The following is a 21357-nucleotide window of genomic DNA, read 5'->3' on the forward strand; positions in this document are numbered from 1 at the left end:
TCAGAGTATTACAGAAGTTTTGAGCTACCTTTAGATACTGTCATTTTTCTCAAAAAGATGTGTCGCTTTGCATTGATATGTATGACTTTTCTTCTCCCCTGCAAGCTTTTCTTTTCTTTTTGATGAGTTATGTGGAATTGTGGGTAAGGGAAAAAGGTGTAAAGGATTTGGGTCCACTCTTTAACTGTATCTCAGTATAACCCATAATATTCATCATATGCTTTGTTAGCATGTTGGTCATATGTGCATTGTTATATAACATTGACTTTTTGTAGCAATATTTTAACTCTCCACATACCTGGGCACACGCACACACATATCAAGAACAAATTTCTCCTTCAGTTTTCTTTTAAGTTATGCACTATGATTATTTGCAGGTTTATTCCAGGACCGTGGTCTCCATGCAGTACTACTTGTGGCCATGGCACTCAGGTGCGAGAGGTGAAATGCCGTGTTCTTCTTACATTTACTCAAACTGAAATGGATCTGCCTGATGAGGAATGTGAAGACCCCAAACCAGCAATGGAACGAACATGTCACCAGGCGTCCTGCAACAGTGATCCTATCCCATTCGCCCCAGAATTTTCACGTATGGAAGATAGCAGTTTGATTTATGATTGGGAATACATTGGTTTTACTCCATGTTCAGCCACATGTGTTGGAGGTAGTTTAAACATATTTAATTATTGTGTTAAATTTGACATTCTCAGTAACTGTTTGATGTTGTTCCAAATTATTACATTGGTGTTTAATAGCAAAATCTGAATTTTTAACTTGGGTTAATTCTTTTTACCATTGATAATAGAGTCTAAATGTCCCTTGCTTCCAAGGTGGTAATGGAGATAAAATTGGTTTTCTTTATATAAATCTTTGAATGAGAAACTGGGTTATGTTCAGTCAACCAAGTTACAAAAATTTTCTTTCAAAACTGATGCAGCAGTTAGTCTTGTATTACCAAAAGATAAGTTACAAGGAATCTCTTCAGCTACTAGCCAGTTTATGGGTTTAGATAAATGAAAATATGTATAACAAATTATTGACATGTATGCCTAGATGTTCCTTTTTCTCCTATAAATTTAAGGGTGCCATTTCTGAATGAAAATTTTCGTATTAACTATTCACTATGTGCAAAATGCTGCCATTTCTTATGGTAGTGTAAATGTATTATAGGATAGTGCAGGGAAATGCCTGTCCACAAATGGCTGGGATGGAGGTCAAATAGGATATTGTTCAATATTTGGTACAGCATATCCCTCTGTAGGAAATCTGTGATATCCTTCTCTCTCTGGTGAGTTGGGCATATACCTCCTTTGGATGTAATCTCGTCTTTCAGCCATCTGAAGTACATATTGCTAGACAACGTTGCTAGTGTTGCTACTATATACGGTACTTTGGAACTGACCATAGAAGTGAGTTGTGATGTGTGAAGTGGAAGCAGTGGAATCGTGAACACACCTGTATGTGACAGGAATGATGACATCAATGGGAAGTGAAGACAATTGTACCCACAGAAGAAATGTAATAAGTAGAAAAGGGCTGAGCAGCAGCAGTTGGGAAGTGAATAGCCAATCTAGAGCTCATAGAAAGTAGCCTCCTTTATAGTGTTCACCTTCTGGAAGTTTAAAGACAGAAGAAGTTGAGAAAGGTACCCAGATCATTGTCAGAATGATGGTAAGTAACCAATATAAAAGCCTCCCTTATTATTGTATCTCCTTGTTTTACTGATGACATTGATCCCTAATAATGACAAGTATCACAGAGGTAGCCATGTTAGTCTGTATCTTTGAGAACAGCAAGAAGTCCTGTGACATCTTATAGACTAACAGATATTTTGGAGCATAAACTTTCATGGGCAGTGCATCTGATGAAGCAGGTCTTTGACCATGAAAGCTTATGCTCTAAAATATCTGTTAGTCCATAAGGTGCCACAGGACTTCTTGTTGTTCTCTAATAATGACAGTGTGTCTGATCATGCAAGGTGCTTTCTGCCAGCCCATGTTTGTTTCGTTGGGCATCACAGGAGCTTAGCCCCAAGAAGACATGGCTTGTGTGTCTATTATTTGTTTGCTGTTTTGATGGTGAATATCACTATCTGCTGTTCACAACAAAACAACACACACAAAAACTCATTACCTACTAAACAAAATAGTTAGCTTTTAAGGTGCCACTGTACTGCTTGTTGGGTTCTTCTGTTTTGTTTTGTTTTGACCTAATTCCTGCACACCTGGAGAGCAGCAGCCGGAGCAGAGTACTGTGGGGTATTGTGGGATACATACAGGACACCTCTGGAGGCTAATAAATTTGATTTTAAGACACGGAGCTTCCACACTGGTCTTAATTCGAACTTTTAAATTTGAACTTGATGCTACAGCCAGCCAGTTCTAACAGTATTATGATATTGATATTAGTGCTCCCTAAACTGAGCTAATGGTGTTTACAATGAAGACAGACTTCTTGTAATATCGAGCTAACTGTCTTAAATCTGAATTTATCTCATAGGGTAAACTTAGCCTGAGACTATTTAATCAAAAACAGCTTCAGCCATACTCTTGCTGTTACTCTAGTCAGATAGTTGTGAGTTTGCCCTCTTATCAGTGCTATGCTGTTCATTGAGCTGCCTTGGCAAACACTTTCAAGCAGACTAAAAATTATCTGTGGGTGCATTATTTTAAGAAGTTAGACTTCTGATGCAAACTTATTGCAGTGTGCTAACTCTGGTCTCATTATTTCATTTTTTCCATTGGTCAAAGGACCTCATCAATTTCAGCTCCATTTTAAATCCATATCTCATTTCAGTAAGATGAACTTTTTAGTTATAAGGAAAGAAATATGACATTTTAAGTTAGGAATATTCAAATGTAATGTAAAATAAGGAAACTTCTTGGTCTCTAATTTGCATGTATCTTTCGTAGGCTTTTAAAGTACATTCCTGAGGATTTCTATAGCCTTGGAGGTTTTCCCTCAGTTTTTCAGTGCCAGCTTTTCCCTGATCTAGAGGCAATCTGCTAAGTTTAGGCAAGCTGCAGACTGTATTTTCACTATGTTGTATACCATTGTTTCTTAAACAAGTTTCCACAGAACACTGGTGTAGGTGTGCTGCGAGCACCTGACACTTTTTTGATATCATACACAGATAGCATATATTTTCTGTCATTAAGACCAGATACAACATTACTTTTTCATTGCTATTATACCTGATTAAATGGTTTCATTTTGGTTTTGCTGTATATGTTGCTGTCTGGGGGGTTATTTGTCTGACAGTTTTTTAAAGAAAATTTTCATAGGTGTTCTGCATAAAAATATTATTGTTTGGTGTTCCATGGTCTCAAAAAGTTTAAGAAACACCGTTGTATACTAATTCAGCAAGCACTGAATATGCATCTTTATTGTACCTTCCCCCCAAATCCTCATGTCGCACAATGTTTTAATGTAAACTCTCTCAACCCCGCTCCTAAAAACAGATGAAAATGCATCAGTAGCATTAGTTTTATTAGAAATATGAAGAAAGACCTGTCTGCAATTCTCTTCGCTTTTTATTTTGTTAAGCTAAGTGAACTCTGGGGAACAGACCATCTTTTGGCTTCTTGTTACAGCATCTAATGCAATGTGTCCTGGTCTATGACTAAAGCTCCTATACAGTAAGTCTATATCTACACTACAGTGATCTTTCGAAAGAAGTTCTTCCAGGAGATCTCTTCCAAAAAAACTTGTTTCGAAAGAGTGCGTCTGCACACAAAAAGGAAGATTGAAAAACTCAATCTGCTCTTTTAAAAGAGAGCATCCACATAGCCCCTGCCCTTTTGAAAGAACAGGCCAGGGATCGAAAATTCTGTGCCATGAGGACTGCTATTTGGAAGGAGAAAAAAAAAAGAGCCCTCAGGGCATCTACACATGCTTTTTTCTGAGAGAATCTTTTGGAGAAAGGCTCTCATCCTCATCTGGGAGAGGAAGAGAGTCACTGGAAAAAGAGCAGCATTCTTCCGATTTACTATCAAAAGAACACATTTTGTGTGTAGATGCTCCATGGGATTTTTCGAAAGAGTCCTGGTTTTTTTCGAAAAAACTCACTAGTGTAGATGTAGCCTAGTTTTCCAAGAAATCGTCAGTTACTCTGTATGATTTTTCTGCGCTGTATCTTTATAAACCCTTATGGCTGGCCCATGATGCAGTAGCATTTTGGGTGCCATAAAAGTTAGTGCCTTGTAACCATTAGCTATATTATCTCTCATCATAAATATCACTTCTGTCATCAGTCTTTCCATTAATGCAAGTAGTAGTTCTTCCATGCTAATTAATTGTGAAGCCGGCACCATTTTAAAGTTGCCCAGTGAGAGAGACCTTCCCAAGAATTTGAACTATCTTCTATATTTCCCATTATTCCTGAAGGAAATCCACACACTACATAAATCATGGCTCAAAACCTGAGGATGTTGCTTATATGTGTCGTTAATCAGGGCATCTCCCATTGCTTTAGAGCAAAACCTCTGTTATCCGGCATTCAATTAACCAGAAAGCTCAATTAACTTGCATTTCTGATATCTCCCAACATAAATCATCACTTTAGTAGTTGGGACTAGTATATGGCCCAACATGGTATGCAGTGACATGCTCTGCCCTCTACTTTTATGTAAGAGGCAGAAAACAAGTAAGCTAGCTAATATCAGAGATTTTTTTCAAAATAGCAGGTTCCAGGATGTCAGAGGGTCATTACAGATTAAGCTTATTTCCTATACCTTTTACACCTGCAATGACAATTGATGTTGATAAAGATGACCCCAAAGCACTTCAAGATCCTGACAGGTCTTCTGAATGATTATAAAGATATTACATTATGTTTAGCATAGTTTTAGTGTTATGTGCATTTTTATTGATCTGGGTGTACTCCGTGCACTGCCCAGAATGATATGTAATGTCCTAAGATAAACTACTGCATAGAAAACTTCATCTGTATATGCCTAATTGCCTCAAGAAACCAACCACTCTGCAGTGCAGTATTGCTACTGAATTGGTGAGTACCTGTATATTATTCTATAATTTATTCATTTTATTCTATTCTAATTATTTGAGAATTGATATTCCACTGGTAAAATATAACTCTTCATTAACCAGGATATTCAATTGAGCAGCACTCCCCATTTTCCCAGCATGCTAGATAACAGAGCTTTTACTGTATTTATGCTTTTGATTGACTAAAATTGAGTTGGGAACTCAAGGTTTTGTCTCATTTGTCCAAAGAAAGTGTAAGCTTGGTTTTTATTTTGTGTTTTGTTTTTGCACTGTTCTTTTGCTGTTTGAAGAACCTTGTCTCTGATGCAAGCAAAGGGGGTGTATGCATGATACTGTCTGCAAGAATTAATGCCAGTATTTGTAATTTACCTGATTATTTTTGTTTTAAATGTGCAGTATTTCTTCAGTGTTTATATCAATTAGTTAATAAAGATCCAGTATTCTTAGCAGACTCTATTTCAAAATTATACAATCTAATTTAAAAAACAAATTTATCTACTTATACTTTTGATTATAGAAGTTGCCAGACCACTCTATTTGTCACTAAGAATGCTCTGAATACTTATTCGCATTCTTTCTACTTGGACAATGAGAATGCATCAACTCTTTCTCACTTTCCGTAACGAGCACTTTCATTTTAAGGTTCCAAGCGCTGCAATATTTGGGTTTCAGAGATGAAAGGAGAATGTGTGTTTATCAACTGTTTTCACTGGATTTTATTTTAAATTGTGGGAAATGTTCTTTTTGTTGAAGGGTTTACAGAAGCTTGTTTGTACAAAAAAAAAAGGACCGTATTTAAATAAATGCTCCCTTTAAAAGATGCCATCAGCTTAAGAATCCAGCTTGTCTATGAAATTGTTTTACCTAATGTGTAAGAATGGTGAAATAAACTGGAGAAATACCTCTACACTTTCATTGTGTGTACTTTTGGTAGCCCTTTTTGTATTGTTGATTTCACTCTTTCTGCTTAAGCTGTGTGAACCTTTCACACAGTAACCGGAGAGAGAGAGAAACATGGAAGAACAGACTTTGAATCTCTTTGCCAGCCGTGTAACAACTGAATATCTGGAGTCAAGTGCCCCAGAATCATGAGATTGGTTCAAAATCATAACATGTTAAAAAAATTAATGTAGAAATCTTTTTTTATTCTTCCTGGGTTTTGAGACTTTAGCATGCATGTAGGTTACATTTGTGCAAGCTTTTCTCAGCAATCCTGAGAGCTAGAAATGCATTATTTTATGAAACATGAGACTCTTGCACAATCAGAGGATTCCAGGTATTGGTGCTTTAAGAAAAGCACCAAGTATTACAGGGCTCACAGTAAAGTGATGAGAGCTGGGGACACTCTGTTATTCATGTTGGTGAGCAGTTATTCCCATGACTGCTCCTGTTGGCGTCACTGAGAGTACTTTTTAAAAAAAACTGCTGACTCTTGCGTGAACAATTTGCAGTCTGTCCATTAACAGAGGAAAATATGACTATATATATGTAAAATCTGGCAGAGAGACTCAACCATGTATAATATATGAAATTTCTTCTAACTCATTTTAATTGACCAGGTTTTAAAGGGATGATTTCTTTTTAAGATGCAAGACAAGAGTAATCTGAATTAAGTTTTTTTTCCTTTTCTAGGTGTAAGGTTGAGAAAGAAGAGACTATCCTTCCAGCACTTACATTTAGCATCTCCTGTACTCACTGGTTGTTTTAACTCTAGAAAGGGAAAATCATAAAGTTTTCATTTTGTAAACATGTTGATCTTTTAACACAACTTTATGCACTGTATATTTCTTTCCACAGTAAAAAGTTATGAAAAAATTTGAGTTTGTGAGGGTTGTGTGCAGGGTTAAAATGGAAAATATTCAGTCTCTCTGATTAGTAGGGTAATTACAATGTTCTGCTGTGTTGGCAAGAGCATCACATACATGACAATGTATTTACCTGAAGATTTTATCACTTTTCTGGTTTTGCAAGAGGCATCCCTAACCCCATAATATAAGAAGTTTGTCACTGATTCACATTATAAACCAATATTAATTTGTAGTCACAAACAAATTTATAATTAAGAACAATCTCTTGAAGCATTTCAGAAGGGTGTAACTGTTTATTGGAAAGTATCATATATCTGAAAAATAAATCTGCCTTACAAACTTTTAGAATATCTGGTCTGTTGTAACTTACAACACTAAAACATATGGTAGCTTTTATTTTCTTAAACCACGTGGAGTAGCAGCTTGTGGCTCTGTGATGAGTTAAATGAAAAACATCTCATACGCTAACCCCAAACCAAGGTGGCGTGTCACAGCCAAAAACTTAAAAGGTGTGGCACTTCTTGTTTTTCATTGATATACTCACCGCAAATTGTAATATGCACTGCTGATTTGCAGAGGGCTTAGTGTACAAATCTCATATCATGTCACCCTCTCTGTGTGAGAAGTGCAGAAAATACTACCCAGCATAACCCATAGTTAAACAATAGGGTTATCCGTTTTGACTTTAAAAGAGATTTATTTTAAGTCAATTCTATGGGTAAAATTTGACCTAAAATAACAACTGAGAAGCCATGTGTGTGGAGCTACAACGAACAAACACTTGAAGCCGAAAACGAACCCTTAATGCTATCCCCAGTGCGGGCATGGGCCTAGCAACTGGATGAACAATGAATGTATGTTTGAGAGCTTGTCTGATAACCTCTTCCACAGCTCTACCTCAGTGAATCTGTACATCTGGATCTTTGTTTCAGAATTGTACCTTACAAGCAATATATTTCTTATTCAGGGAAACTGAAGGAAACCAAAATGGCTGTTTCTTCTGATGGTGTATTTATTCAGTCATTCAGGAGGTTCTGTAGTAACCATGGTTTCCTGGTTTTTAGTCTCTGGGATAGAACCTTAAAGTTCTATAACATTCATCATGTGCAGTGATTTGCTTTGAATTTGTATTTTCACCCTTGGATCATCTTACGAGGACATTTGATGTAAAGAATATAAGAAGGTTTCAGTAGAGGTATGTGTTACAACACCATTTTCAACACTTGATTACTTTTATTTAATACAAGTGACCAGTCGGTCAATTATGCACAACGCCAGTGCTCCTTTTCAGTAAAAACTCAGCACTGTGCAGAAATAGTCAAAGCAATTACACAGTAAAGGCTGCCTGGAATGAGCATCAGCCCCAAAAGGAATTAAGATGGTTACCAGGAAAAGCCCAAAAGAAAGCTAGAATCCATGGTGTTGGATACAGCCACTCCACCTACGTGTATGATTCGTATTATGCTTGAAATTGTTAAATTGGTACCTGTGTTATCATAATGAAGGATTGCAGCCTTGGTCTTGAAAGAATAAATATGGTGGACTGTACCAAGACAATTGATAGGGCAGTATTGGCTTGTGATAGGAATTGTCAGTGTTAAAGAATAAATTTTTTTTCTCTTGACAGAGAGACAATTGCAGGAACTGTTATTGGAGTAACCTTAAATGCTGTGTACCTGCTACTAAATTATAATAGTGAAGAAAAATAAGTGTTTTGCCTCAAGTGCATGATGCGGTTCATTTGGTCTTTAGTGTACCATTATGATGGCCAGTGGCTGTACAAGTGCAAAGTTTCAGATGATAGTGGCAGATGGAAGCATTTGAGAGCACATTATAAAAACATTTGTCGCTCTCTCTAGGAAAGAAAAAGACGGTTCTTACATGAAAGTTGTGCAGAACTAACCTGAGGCTGAAAGTTTTCCAAAACTATTTAATGGAGATAGCTGTATCATATGGACTGTTAAATAACCAATAGGTGTCAAAAAAACAATCATGTACAAATTTACCTACAAGCAAGATTATTTATAAGAACATTTGTCTGGTGGTCATAAGATAAAACAGAAAAAATGTGTGATATTTTAATGTACCATACATAAATAACAAGAATTCCAGTTAGAAATATAAACATATTAGCAACCTTTCAAGCTTTTACATGTCAGACAAAGAGTATAATCTACCACAGAAAACACATTTGTAGCCCTAGGAGGTCTTTTGGAGGGAAAGTAAATTTAGAAAGGAGGAAGCAGATTCTTTAAACTGTGACTATGTTAGCTGTTGTGTATTATATTTGTCATTTTTGTATGTTCACAACAAAAGTGCATATTAGAGTGCATTTCAATGCCATTCTATTCAACAGGTTAATGATAATGGCTGTTGTTTTTAATGCATAGATACCGAAAATTTTCAAAGCATCTTACTAAGTTTTGTGTCCTGTATGTGCCTTTCTCCATTGAGTGAATAGGATTTTCAAATGGAGGTCATCATACTGCCTTGCAGAATTATGTAAAATATGAAACAGAATATACTATGCAATTTTAAAACAAACAGTAAACCTCATTAATTGACAAGTACTCACCAAGTTGTGTTGATCTAAACCAGACTTGCATTACATCATTTTTTTGACTGATAAAAGTTTAATTATTAATATTCTTTCATGTCTCAGCATAACTATGTGTATAACTGCACTTTGGAGAGAAACTGAGGAAGAACCTGTGTAAGGGCATGCTGTATGCACTGGGCATAGATTCTTAAAGCTGAGGATTCATTGGCTTTAATGGAGCTACACCTGTGTCCATCAGCTGAGGAGCTGACCATCTCTATCTGCTCAGTCAGCCATTTTCTTGGCCACATTTTAGAAAGATGTATGCTATTTTTATCTTCTCAAATTCTCAGCTGTTTGAAATCCCATTGAAATCAGTAGGAATAAAACTGCATCCTGCTTCTGCAGGGTGAGTCAAGCTCTCTGAAAAGAAATGTGTTATACGTTGATAGCCAACCAAATAACTGTAATTGCCTTCTGTCTATAATCATGGGGGGCTTGATGTGCCATGATCTTCTGGGGGTCGATTTTGCTGAGTATGTGAAGACAGGACAAAATTGATTTTTCTGGGCTCAGCTATTGACCCTGGTACTCCATGCTATCGTGTGGAGTAAGGCACATTGGTGTGAGCCTGAAGAGCCCTAATCTACTGCAGAGAAGAAAGTCAATCCTAATATGTCATTTCTAGTTACGCTAGTGGCATAGCTAGAATACCATATCTGGGATAAACTTGTTCCCTGGTGTAGACCAGGCCTTAGAGCAGCACTATTAAATAGAAGGGGCTTTCCAAAATCAGGTCATCAGAGTGCCAAATATGGTGTCTTGGTTTCTTGGTGTTATGGAAAGAAAGACAAAATCGCTACAAACAATTTTCCATTGATTTTTCGAGGGGCGCAAATAAAAACTGGGACCTTATTACTATTGTTTATTTGTATCCATTTGAACACCTGATTTGAATCTAGAAAAATATCCAAACTTGGGGCATTGGTGGCTGTCAGTAGGAAATCCCAGAAATGTTGCATTTTAATGCTCTTTTTAATTGCAAAATGTCTTCTGAGTTTCAAATATATTCTAAAATATTTCCAGTGTGTTAATGAGTCAAGTTGTTAATATTAAATTTGCAGTCTAGTTTTGGCATCCCTAATTAGTTCATATGGAAATTGTGAGGGATGGGGGAAGAGAAGGCAAAAAATTGCTGCTTTGTCCCCGGAGTATCTCACATGTGATTTTATTTTTAAATCCAGGGACACAAGAAGCTATTGCAGTGTGTCTGCATGTGCAGACAAAACAAGCTGTTAACGATACCTTGTGTGACAGTACCATGCGACCACCAGCAATGACTCGCACTTGCAACATGAAACTGTGCCCACCAAGGTATGCTTTAATAATTAAATTACATGGTGGAAAAGAAGAGGTTCATATGGCTTAGATAACTCTACATTGTTTACTGACTTTCCCAGACAAAGATCAGATTGCAGGATCGGGGCCTGTGATTTTTTTTTTAAATGCAGTTTCACTATTTCTGTCAATAGACGTGTTGTTTTTGTTTTATTCTGCTTGATAAAAATGTCAAGATTCATCTGTGAAACAAATCAATATCTTCAGATGACAGCCCCAAGTGGAAAAGCAATATTTTTTCAGTGAAAAGAGCACAATTCACAAGCATAATACTACATTACCAAATAAATTACTCTTCATTTTTGTGTGAAAAAACAATATTTTTTCAAAGACAGTGTTCTACTTTTCTTGAAACCAGCTACATCCTGACTTACAAGGACTGACTGTTTAACCTTTTCATTTGCAGAAATTTAAAACCCAAATGAAATCATCTTTTTGATTAAATGTTATACTCCTGTTGTGGAATGATGTTTTCAGAACCATATAATACGTAGTTTAATTTCTTTAACTAATCAGAGTTAGTCTGCTGAGGGAATAATGAGGAAAGAAAAAAAAAGACTGTCATTTCTTGAAAATACTGTATGCATGTAAAATCTACTCAGGTGGCACCTTTTCTTATTTACTGTTTATTCCTAAAGTAGATCTGTGGGTTGGATTATTTTTCTTATTTTTGTATATGAAAAGTACAGTCTCCTCAGAAAGGCAAGACAGGATTTAATAAATACATCATCTGAAGATACTGTGGTATAATTAATCACAGAGAGATAGTCGTGTTTGTCTGTATTCTATCAAAACAAATAAGCAGTCATAGCACTTTTTTGTCTTGATAGAATACAGACTAACATGATTATTTTGTTAGTCTTTAAAGTGCTACATGGCTGCTTTTTTGTGGTGCAATTGTTTAGCTTCACAATGCAGGGGTCTGTGTGAAAATCACTTGACTATGAAGCTCTTCAGTAGACCCAGCATATAACCCGCTGGAAAAATTCCTTTTCCCAAGAGCCCAGGGTTAAATACTAATTGCATAGAGTCAAAGGGTATATCCTTAGTTCAGAAAGTGATATAAATTTTGTGAAGGAAACTCTGATGCCCCCTTTCACTTGTAAAATGTAATTAAGCTATCAAAAACTTAGAATATTGCATTCAATGAGAAAATTATGGTTTAGAGAAGAAGGTCAAAGCCAAAGCAAAGTGTGTGTATAGAAACTTTCTCCTGAAATACATGTGCTTAAAAGTTAACAGGAGCAGAAAGTTTGATAGAAAATGTATATAAATGTAATAAAAAATTAATAGATATAAGAAAAATCCTCTTAAATCTTATGAATGTTGGCATGAAGCTAACAGGGGGCTGATTATCTTATGAGGAATGTTCTAAATATAAACACATACATTTTTTTTGAATTAGCTCTTTATTACTTTATAGTATTTATGGGAAGCAATATAGATAACTTTGTTACATTCAAGCTTATTAATGTAATTTGTTTAGTTCCATAATGGCAAATGTAGGTGATAGCCAGACTCTTCTAATATAAATATGTTTACGTTTCTACCTTGTTTTGCACTACATGGGTATAATTTGTGTCTGGGTAATCCCGCCACGATGCACTATTCTTGTGCATTGTTTAATCAGAGTGGATTTTTTCCCCAATGTGTTTTTTGGCACAGGTGGGAAACTGGCCCCTGGAGACAATGTTCTGCTACTTGCGGAGTTGGGATACAGACAAGAACTGTGTCGTGCCAGCAACCCGAGGGATTCATTCTTGCTAACGAAGACTGCAAAGCTGAAAAGCCTCATGCCTTACAAGCCTGTAACCAGATTGACTGCCCACCTGCTTGGTATGCTGAAGAATGGCAACAGGTACAGCAGACTGTGGACATTGTTTAGTTGTAGGCATTTTTCTTCAGATTAGTTACCCCATCTGCTTTAATTGGAGTAACCTGGAATGTCACTACAGGCTTTCAGTGGGGTAGCCAAGTTAGTCTGTAACTTCACAAATAACAAGCAGTCCAGTGGTGCCTTAGAGACTTATTAGGTCACGAACTTTTGTGGGTAAAACCCATGTCATCAGATGGATTTGGAGTGGAAAAACAGAATCCGTGGTTTGTATAGTAGGGAATTGGAGGGCGGGGGAGTGAAGGGGGACCAGTTAATGAAGCAAATCAAGTTGGATGTGTCTTATTTCTGTGAATATCAAAAGTGGGAAAATGGCAAAGTTTGTTATTATAAAATGAGTTCAGCTGGACATCAGACTTATTACACTTTTAGTTTCCCTTTGCTGGCTATCAGTTCCCTTCTGAGTGAAATTCAAGGTGCTAGTGAACACCTCAGGAGTCCTGAATGGCTTAGATACCAACTAGTCCAGTTAACCTCTCTCCCCATACTCCACAAGTGAGAGAAGCTTCATTTGGAAGCAGTGCTTAACTTATCTCTCCCAAAGGTGACACTTCCTCCCCTCACACCATATGTGCACTTGAGCCTTGACTTGGTCAATTCCCCTTATAAAGTACATGTCTTTTTCTAGGCTTTCCACTAACTCCTTGCAGTGGAGTTGTCTGGCACTGTGCTCACTAGTTGCATTTTCCTGGCTCCTGGCCCATTAGCTAAATTAGGGCTACCAGGGTTTTAGAAAAAGCCTGCTCACTGTTTAATCTTAACTAGTAAAGTGTTCGAAGAGAACTTGGTGATGGCTGCTTTAGGTAAGCCTGTATAAAATAATAGTATAAATGACTGAGGACTGGTGTGTGTGCAGCTAAGATTTCCGCATTCTTATCTGTGTCTTAGTGCTCCCGTACCTGTGGCGGAGGGACTCAGAGTCGCAAAATTCACTGCAAGCAGTTGTTGACAGATGGAAGCTTTCTGAAACTCTCTGATGAGATCTGCCAGGAGCCTAGATTGTCTGCTCATAAATTGTGCGCCAAAGTTGATTGTCCACCTCAGCTAGTTGTAGGAGAATGGTCCAAGGTGAGTGGCCCAGAATGGAGCTCACCAGACCTGCTAATATAAAGGGAACTCAAGGGATATTTAGCTGGGAGGCTACCAGATAATCATAACAGTATGTAGTGTGGGTGTAACCACCCACAGGCAGATTCGAACCAGGGACCTCTTGAGTTTAATGCAGGAGCCTTTACTGTTTGAACTAAAAGCCAGGTGGCGCTCTCAGTTAAGGCTGTAGAGAAGACTCATTCTTTCTCTCAGTAAATGATCCCAGTCCCACTACATGGGACCTTGGGTGCAGGTTACATGGGCTCCATGGGGAATGCAAACAGGCAAAGGGGGCTACCTGTCCAACACAGTTCTTGAAGTTCTGGGGAGAAAGATGGTAAAATGTTCCAGAAAACAGAGCCCGGTGCACCCAGCCACAAAAAATAGACCCAACTAAGCCCATCCCCTTTCTGCGCTCATGAGAAACAAGAGGCCCTGATGCTTCCTGTTCCTTTTTCAGTCTGGTTGCACCTGGTTGAAGCATCTTGAAATTACAATCACTCAGCTTTAGTCCCATCTTGAATTTCTGAAAGGCAAAATACTGTACCGATGCTATTTTCACCCTCTCATTTTTTCCAAGGTCCCAGTTTCCTCCCAAAAAAATCCACTAAAAGGCCTAAGCATAGTTAAAGGTTATAGTTAAAAAGCCTGCCCATATGCAGAATGAACATGCTCAGTGACTTCGGAGACTCAGCCCAATCAATTTAGAGCTTGCTAAATTATATGTCTGTCTCATTCTGCACTACACCCTCAGTAGGATAATGAGAAGTCCTCTCATTTTCCTTTTGTTGTTTCTGAGGTGTTTGGTGGAAAAAGTTAGCCTCTTTACATTCGTATTTACTTAAGTCTGGAGAGCCCTTGGAGGTTTGGGTAGCAGAGGGATCCATGTGAAACTGCATCCATTAAAAAATCACATTAAAAGTAGCATGCATGAGACAGGACACAAGGTTCACTCTGACTATATCCTTCTTTCTGCAGTGCTCTCTAAGCTGTGGAGTTGGAATCCAAAGAAGGAAACTTGCCTGCCAAAAGCTAACAGCAAAGGGCCAAAATGTCACATTAAATATATCAATGTGTAGCAGTCTCCCTACTTCCTCACTTGTAAGGTCCTGTCACGTGAATGACTGTAACAGTAAGTATGTTACTTTACATAGTGCCTAGATGATTTGTCATAATCAACTAAAACTTGTGTACGTGCTGCTAAATTAATTCATTTATCTGTCTTTGCTACATTTCATAGTTACTGATCACATAGGCATTGTGATCAGAGGGCGAACACGTGTAAGATCGCTTTAATTTTATGAAATGTGTATCTTCTCAGCCTAAACCAGTGGTCCAATGGGTCCAGTTCAATTTTTTTAAATGTAATTTTTGAATACGTGCTAAGGGACATTGTGGTCTCACTGTTACTGAAATGTTTTGGCCTGGTTTCTAATCTACCCGCTATGTAATTCTGAGAACATAAAGGTGGCTTTGATTGGGTATAAATTATTTTCATACTTCCATAGATCCCATTTATACTGCCAAAGCAATGAAAAGGGGCCTTAATGTAAATAAGAACTGGGCCCACTGTGTATCTCTTCAGTGTGTTTTCTTAACATGCTAGTTGCTACACTCTGATAGGTGCTGTTAACAGTTACAAAACTCCCATTCCAGTGGCGGTTGCAGAAGTAATTCCTGTAAGTGCATAAGCGAAAGGGAAACACAAAGCACTTAGAGGACGCAGCCATAGCAGGAGTAGGCACCATTTTTAAAAACAATACTGTAACTGGATGATTATTTCTAGACGTGTTCCTGCAAAAATGCAGGTGTTAAATTTTGAGCATGATCTTCTCACAATGACTGTAATTGCACTAGCAGCACATGTGAAATCACCAGTTAGATGTCTCTTTTAAATACAGCTATGGTGAGTGCGTGTGCCACCATTCCCTCAGTGTAGGTGTCTGCTTTTCTTCGTGTAGAATGGAGGATATACGTTTATGTTTTTGAAAAAAAGGCTTTTATGAGTAGCCTAATGTCAGATACAAGTTAATAAAACTGTACTCAACACAACAACTGTTCAGTTAAAAGCATTCATCCTGGGTTTGAAAGAATTAGAAGTTTTGCATCACACCAATCTGTAAATACCTGATAAAACAGGTGGGCTTTTTGATTTTGATCCAGTTAATGGTCTTGTCCAGAAATAGCTACTTCATTATGTTTTTCTAGCATTGTATAAATGGTTATTCACAAAACAAAATAATAGAGTAATTACTGATTCATACATAATATGAAACTTCTTTCCCTGGACTTCATTTCAGATTAACATGCCAAAATCCTGAGGTTAAAAACACCACTTAAATAAAACCCCGTGGACTTTCAGGAATGTCCTTGGCATAAGGTTTAATAAAATATTTTGAGCTGCATATCTTGCTGAATGTAACTTATTGTGGATGGTTGAATGGCAATGTGGTCTGCAAATTGCTTAGTGGAGAGTGATATTAAAGTAACATTGTCAACTTTCATTGTAGTGAGAAGGGAGCAGCACGTGACGACATACAGTAGTTAGCAGAGCAGGCAATGGAGCGCAGACCAAAAGATGAAAGAGAACTGGTGACCAGCCTCTCCTGTCAAGTTCCCAAATGTTCTGGGTTTGGGGGCGGGGTTTAAATTCATTAGCCTGGAATCGGGGGAGTCTGCCTGGCATTTATATGAGTACAGTGGGGCTGAGAGAGGGGCACACTCGACATTACCACTTTACTTGTTATTCCAAGGGCAAAGGACAGTAGCAACCCTGGGATTCAGAGGACTGTGCAGAGACTGCTTCCTCCTACTACATCCAGGGTTCTGCTCACCTCACTCCAAAGGGAGTGGGTGGGAGACAGGAACATGGCATGGCTACAAGCTGTACTGTTCAAAGGGATAGTTCACCATGCACAGTCTGTCACCAAGTGGCTTTCTTCAATGCCACTTTGTCAGGACTCAGTCTTCAGGGCACAATTGAGTCCTTAAGTTTTACTAGCTGCTTATGGTGGTAGGGCTTGTTAGTCTAAACCTGACTACCTAGACACAGTCTCTTGTCATGATCTTTACTTTATGAAGGCGCAGTCCAGTCAGAAATATTGCTGGCTTCCTAGGTCCTGGGAAATAGCCAGATCTCTAGTTGACTAAAATGTGTGGAGCTCTGTTGGAGACAACAGACACCATGGACATCTGTTGGACACCATGTTACACCAGTAGATGATCAGCCTCTGGGGAACTGGTGCAGGGTAATGTATTCAGCAGGTTTAGCTTCCAGGAAAGCCTTCTCAGAAAAACCATCTCTTCCGAAACTGCAAATTGTGATGCTGTCAGCAATTCAAAAAGTCCCATTGTCCTGCAGTCCGCAAAACTGAATGCTGTCTCACTTGTAACCCTGCCAATAGTATGTGTGTGTACACACACCCTCTGCTGCTGCATTAAGAAGAGTTGGTATAATCTTTCGTTAAAACAGGTGAAATGGATAAGTTGGACTTGAATAGGTTTATAAATGTACATTAGATTTAATTCTGTATTGGAATAAATATTTTAAACATAGCACAAAATATTTTGTAAGTATAAAATTATAGCTTATTGCATGTGTATGCGGGTTTTGGAAATTAAATATTTAATATTGAAACATTTTCATTAATGCAACATTTTTGAGACCATTACTTATTGAAAACAGGACAGCATTTTAATTATCTTAGCTCTGTGTCTCTAATATTTTTTTAATACAATATAAAATTGTCAGTGAAGAAAATCATGTATCTGGACAACAAAACTTATTTAAGAGCTATGTAATTATGAACCCATGGTGTTCATATTGTTCAGAATTCATTAGTTAAAACATGGACAATAACTCTTCTGTTTTATAAGCATGAAATGTATTCTTCCTTTACAACATATCCAAAGCATATGTATATAATATCTGAAGCACTCCACCTTTGCAATGACTTGCTATCAAGGTTTATCATTTTATTTATGTTCTCACCCAATGGTAGAGTAGTAATGATTTTAGATTCAACCACGTGCCTGATTGTGTTATTAATTTGTCTATTTCTCTGACTCATTCAAGTCATTCTGCAGCTTGCTGGGTTTTGTTCTCTGTCAGGGTGAACAGGAAAAACCGAGTGTTATTTAGCACTTATCTAGGGAGTTTTCTAACTCCCATGGCTGGCCAGTTTCACCTGGCACAAAGTGAATAGCCAAGGCATATGCTTCTATTGTCCTTCTGTCTTGTTCTGTGAGTCAACAAAATGGTATCTGAAATACTGCAGTCATTTTCACACTGTGTCCCAGCATCTTTCCAGCTACTGCTGGGAAGGCCTATCTTTGGCTCTTGTCATGGAGGCAGCTCTCCAAAAATCTTGTGGGTTTCTAATTCCTCTGCTAAAATGCAGGAAGGGTCTTACCATGCTCATCATTCTACTTCTGCACCTTCCTGCATGAAGCTCTGCTCAGTTTTCTCTTCAAGTTCTTAGCAGGCACCTTCTCACTTACCGGCCCTGTCAAGGATCTGACTGTTTTCTCCCTTTCTCTCCTTCCTTCTTGTTTTCCTGACCCCTGCCAACCACAGAACTCTGTGAAGAAAGCTTGTCCCCCCACCCCCACCCGCCAAAAAATGACCACCAGTTCACTGATAGTAGCATGGCCTTCTCTGTTCCCTCACTGCATGTTCATTGACTTCTGTTCTCACCTCCTGGGCTACTGTCAACTTGATCTCACTCTGCCTGCCAATCAGTAAAATCAGCCAGCCAGCAAGTCTAACAGCCTTAGGAAGAAGAATCCTGCTTTTCTAATGGACTTTGTGTTATTCAGGTTCTCTCCGGTTGCTGTAGCTATGCCCAAATGTGGGAAAAGTGACGTGACATTCCACCTTTTATTTGCTTTGTTCATTTTACTCCCTTTCTTGCCCTTTCAGCTGGGAGCAATAAGAATAACAGACGTAGCATGCCTATCCTTCTGCTTTCTTTCCCTTCTTCCGAGTATTCTCCTCTATACAGATATAAGTGCCTTCACATTGATATGAAAAGAGCTCCAGGAAATTTAGAGAGAACTAAAAGAATACCTAAATCAGGGCCAGAAAACTGACCATAGCATTGTTCCTGTTTGTATTTATGTGACACAGATAAAAAGTCGGCATGTTGTGAGCTGACCTGAACTATGTCAGAGAAAATGTGATGACCAGCATTCTTGGAAAGACAGAATTTGTTAGGGGGAGTGCCTGTGATTCAGTCTTTTTCAACTCTTGATTGCTGTTTCAGAGATTAAACAAGGCATTAAACCCAAGCTTACAGAAAAACATGCTGCCCAGGGACCTCAGATTGTCAGTATCCACCGAGTCTACATACAGACACGGCAAGAGAAACGCATTAATTTTACCATTGGAAGCCGAGCCTATCTACTTCCAAAAACATCCGTCGTAATTAAGTGCCCAGTACGAAGGTTTCAGAAGTCACTTATCCAATGGGAAAAAGATGGGCAACATCTACAAAACTCTAAAAGACTTGGCATCACTAAATCAGGATCATTGAAAATACATAGCCTTGGAGCCGTAGATATCGGCGTGTACAGGTGTATTGCAGGCTCTGTGCACGATACCTTTGTTCTCAAACTTATTGGCACCGACAATCGGCTAATAGAACCTCCAGCTTTTAGAAAACATGCAAATGAGAACAGTGGTACAGATCACAATGAAGCCAACAGTTTTGGAGCCAAATGGCATAAAATGAGCAAAATGTGGCAATTGTGGAGTAAAAAGAATGAGCTGTATCTGGGTGATGGACAAGTTAATGATCAACCTTTCCTGAGAAATTTTGGAACCCATGTGAGTAATTCAGCAGAAGAGTACAACTCACATGAGTTCAAGAGCAAACGTCTGGAGGCAGCAGTTCTTCAAGGTGCTTACAGCATGGATACTATACAGTTTGAAGAGCTAATAAGGAACGTGAGTCAGTTCATTGAAACTGGAGAGATCAGTGATGATTTGGCATCCCAAGTCATATATCAGTTAGTTGCTGAATTATCTGCACCACTGACACTTACTGCTGAAAAACTGAAAGGCTTGCGTGGAGAAAAGTTAGCTTCAAAACTCACTGATAAATCACCAAACATCTCTGAACGTTTCAACACAAAAACTCTAGACAAGCTGATGTTCAATCAAAAGAGACCTGGTATTATATGGCAAAAACAAGTTCCCAGAATTTCCTTTAATAAAACGATAACTGTACAAATTGGAAACAGAGTTTTTCTGACTAAGAGTACTAGTACTGTTAATTTACTGTGTGAAACTACAGACATTAGTAAGCCTAAATATACGTGGACAAAAGATGGTGAAGCATTAAAATCCTCTGAGAAGTAAGTAAATAGGGGTTCTTTGGGTTTTATATGACTTTTGTTATGTTATTAGCAAATATTCAAATCTACTTTTCTATGTAAAGTTAAAAAACTATTGTGAAAATGAAGTAAATATGAGCTCTGCTTTTCACCTCTTTGTTAGAAATGTGAAATGTGAAATGTGTCTCAGATTGTCCCACAAATTAAAGGAACATTAAAGGAAAAGCACACATTTAATCCATTGATATATGGATTGGTTTTTATGTGACAAAGGAGAATGTATTTTATGGCTACATATGCATAAGAAGCATCTGTTGTCAGAAGGGACTGTTGGGAGGGATTTCCCAGTAAAATTTCTGTCAACAGACTGCAGCTACACATACAATCATATCAAAAGAGCAATCCACTCTGTCGACAGAGAGCAGCTGGACTGCCCAGCTCTCTCTCGACAGAACGGCTGACTGGAAGCTCTGCAAACGGGGCTGACTGGTGAACCGGAAGCCCTGCCTGTCAACAAAAATGCCCAAGAACATTATACCTGAATGGGGAGAAGTATAACGCTGCTGGTGAATGTGCCAAAGTTAGTTGGCAGACTGTTGACAAAGCGCATTTTGTGTATAGATTCTCCATGTTTTTTTCTGACAGAAGTCCAGTTTTGCTGGAAAAACCCTCTGGGCAGCTATAGCCTATATGTTTTGTACATTCTGTCTAAAGTAGCTTATATGCATTGGTGAATGAATAGATGTATATTACAGTAAATGTCATTGGGAGGAGTGTGAGCACATTTTGATAAACCATAGAGTAGAGTAGCTTAGTGATCAGTGGTTCACAGTCAAACTGGAAGGGCCTATCAGTGGAATCCCACAAGAGATCAGTAGAGCCCCTCATGGATACAAAATTTTGCATCCATATCTGTATCCGCAAAAGTGAGCCACAGCTGTGCACATTAACATACACAAATGGGGGATACCTGGGGATATAAAGTGGATATCCACAAATTTGTATTGTTCTAAATACATTTGTAGCCACATTTGTATCTGCAAAAATGAGCTGCAGATGTGAATACCCACAGATATAAAGCAAATATCCATGGACCCAGTTTTGCTCAATATCTTCATCAGTGATTTAGATAATGGTATAGAAAGTACGCTAATACCATTTGTGGGTGATACCAAGCTGGAAGAGGCTATAAGTGTTCTGGAGGATAGGATTAAAAGTCAAGGAGAGCTGGGCAAACTGGAGAAATCATCTGAAGTAAATATGATGAAATTCAATAAAGAAAAAGC

The 21357-nt window shown here is 38.1% G+C and overlaps 1 protein-coding gene across 13 annotated transcripts in view; it reads left to right on the forward strand.

The window, feature by feature from the left end:
• ADAMTSL3 (ADAMTS like 3) overlaps positions 1 to 21357 on the forward strand; it is a 340842-nt gene that overhangs the window by 259764 nt on the left and 59721 nt on the right. For 11 of the 13 annotated variants that reach the window (XR_012647201.1, XM_075007108.1, XM_075007110.1 and 8 more), the window contains exons 16-21: positions 378 to 664; positions 10599 to 10728; positions 12418 to 12610; positions 13535 to 13714; positions 14714 to 14867; positions 19000 to 20092. Coding sequence is in view for 12 of the 13 variants with exons in the window: in XM_075007108.1 (XP_074863209.1) it covers positions 378 to 664; positions 10599 to 10728; positions 12418 to 12610; positions 13535 to 13714; positions 14714 to 14867; positions 19000 to 20092 (2037 nt within the window). In the remaining variant the exon portion in view is untranslated. Of the gene's footprint in view, positions 1 to 377; positions 665 to 9477; positions 9610 to 10598; positions 10729 to 12417; positions 12611 to 13534; positions 13715 to 14713; positions 14868 to 18999; positions 20093 to 21357 lie in introns of those variants that run through there. The other 2 variants (XM_075007107.1, XM_075007111.1) reach the window with 2 other exon arrangements.

The sequence above is a fragment of the Carettochelys insculpta genome, chromosome 12 (assembly GCF_033958435.1).
Source record: "Carettochelys insculpta isolate YL-2023 chromosome 12, ASM3395843v1, whole genome shotgun sequence".
Classification (NCBI taxonomy): domain Eukaryota; kingdom Metazoa; phylum Chordata; order Testudines; family Carettochelyidae; genus Carettochelys; species Carettochelys insculpta.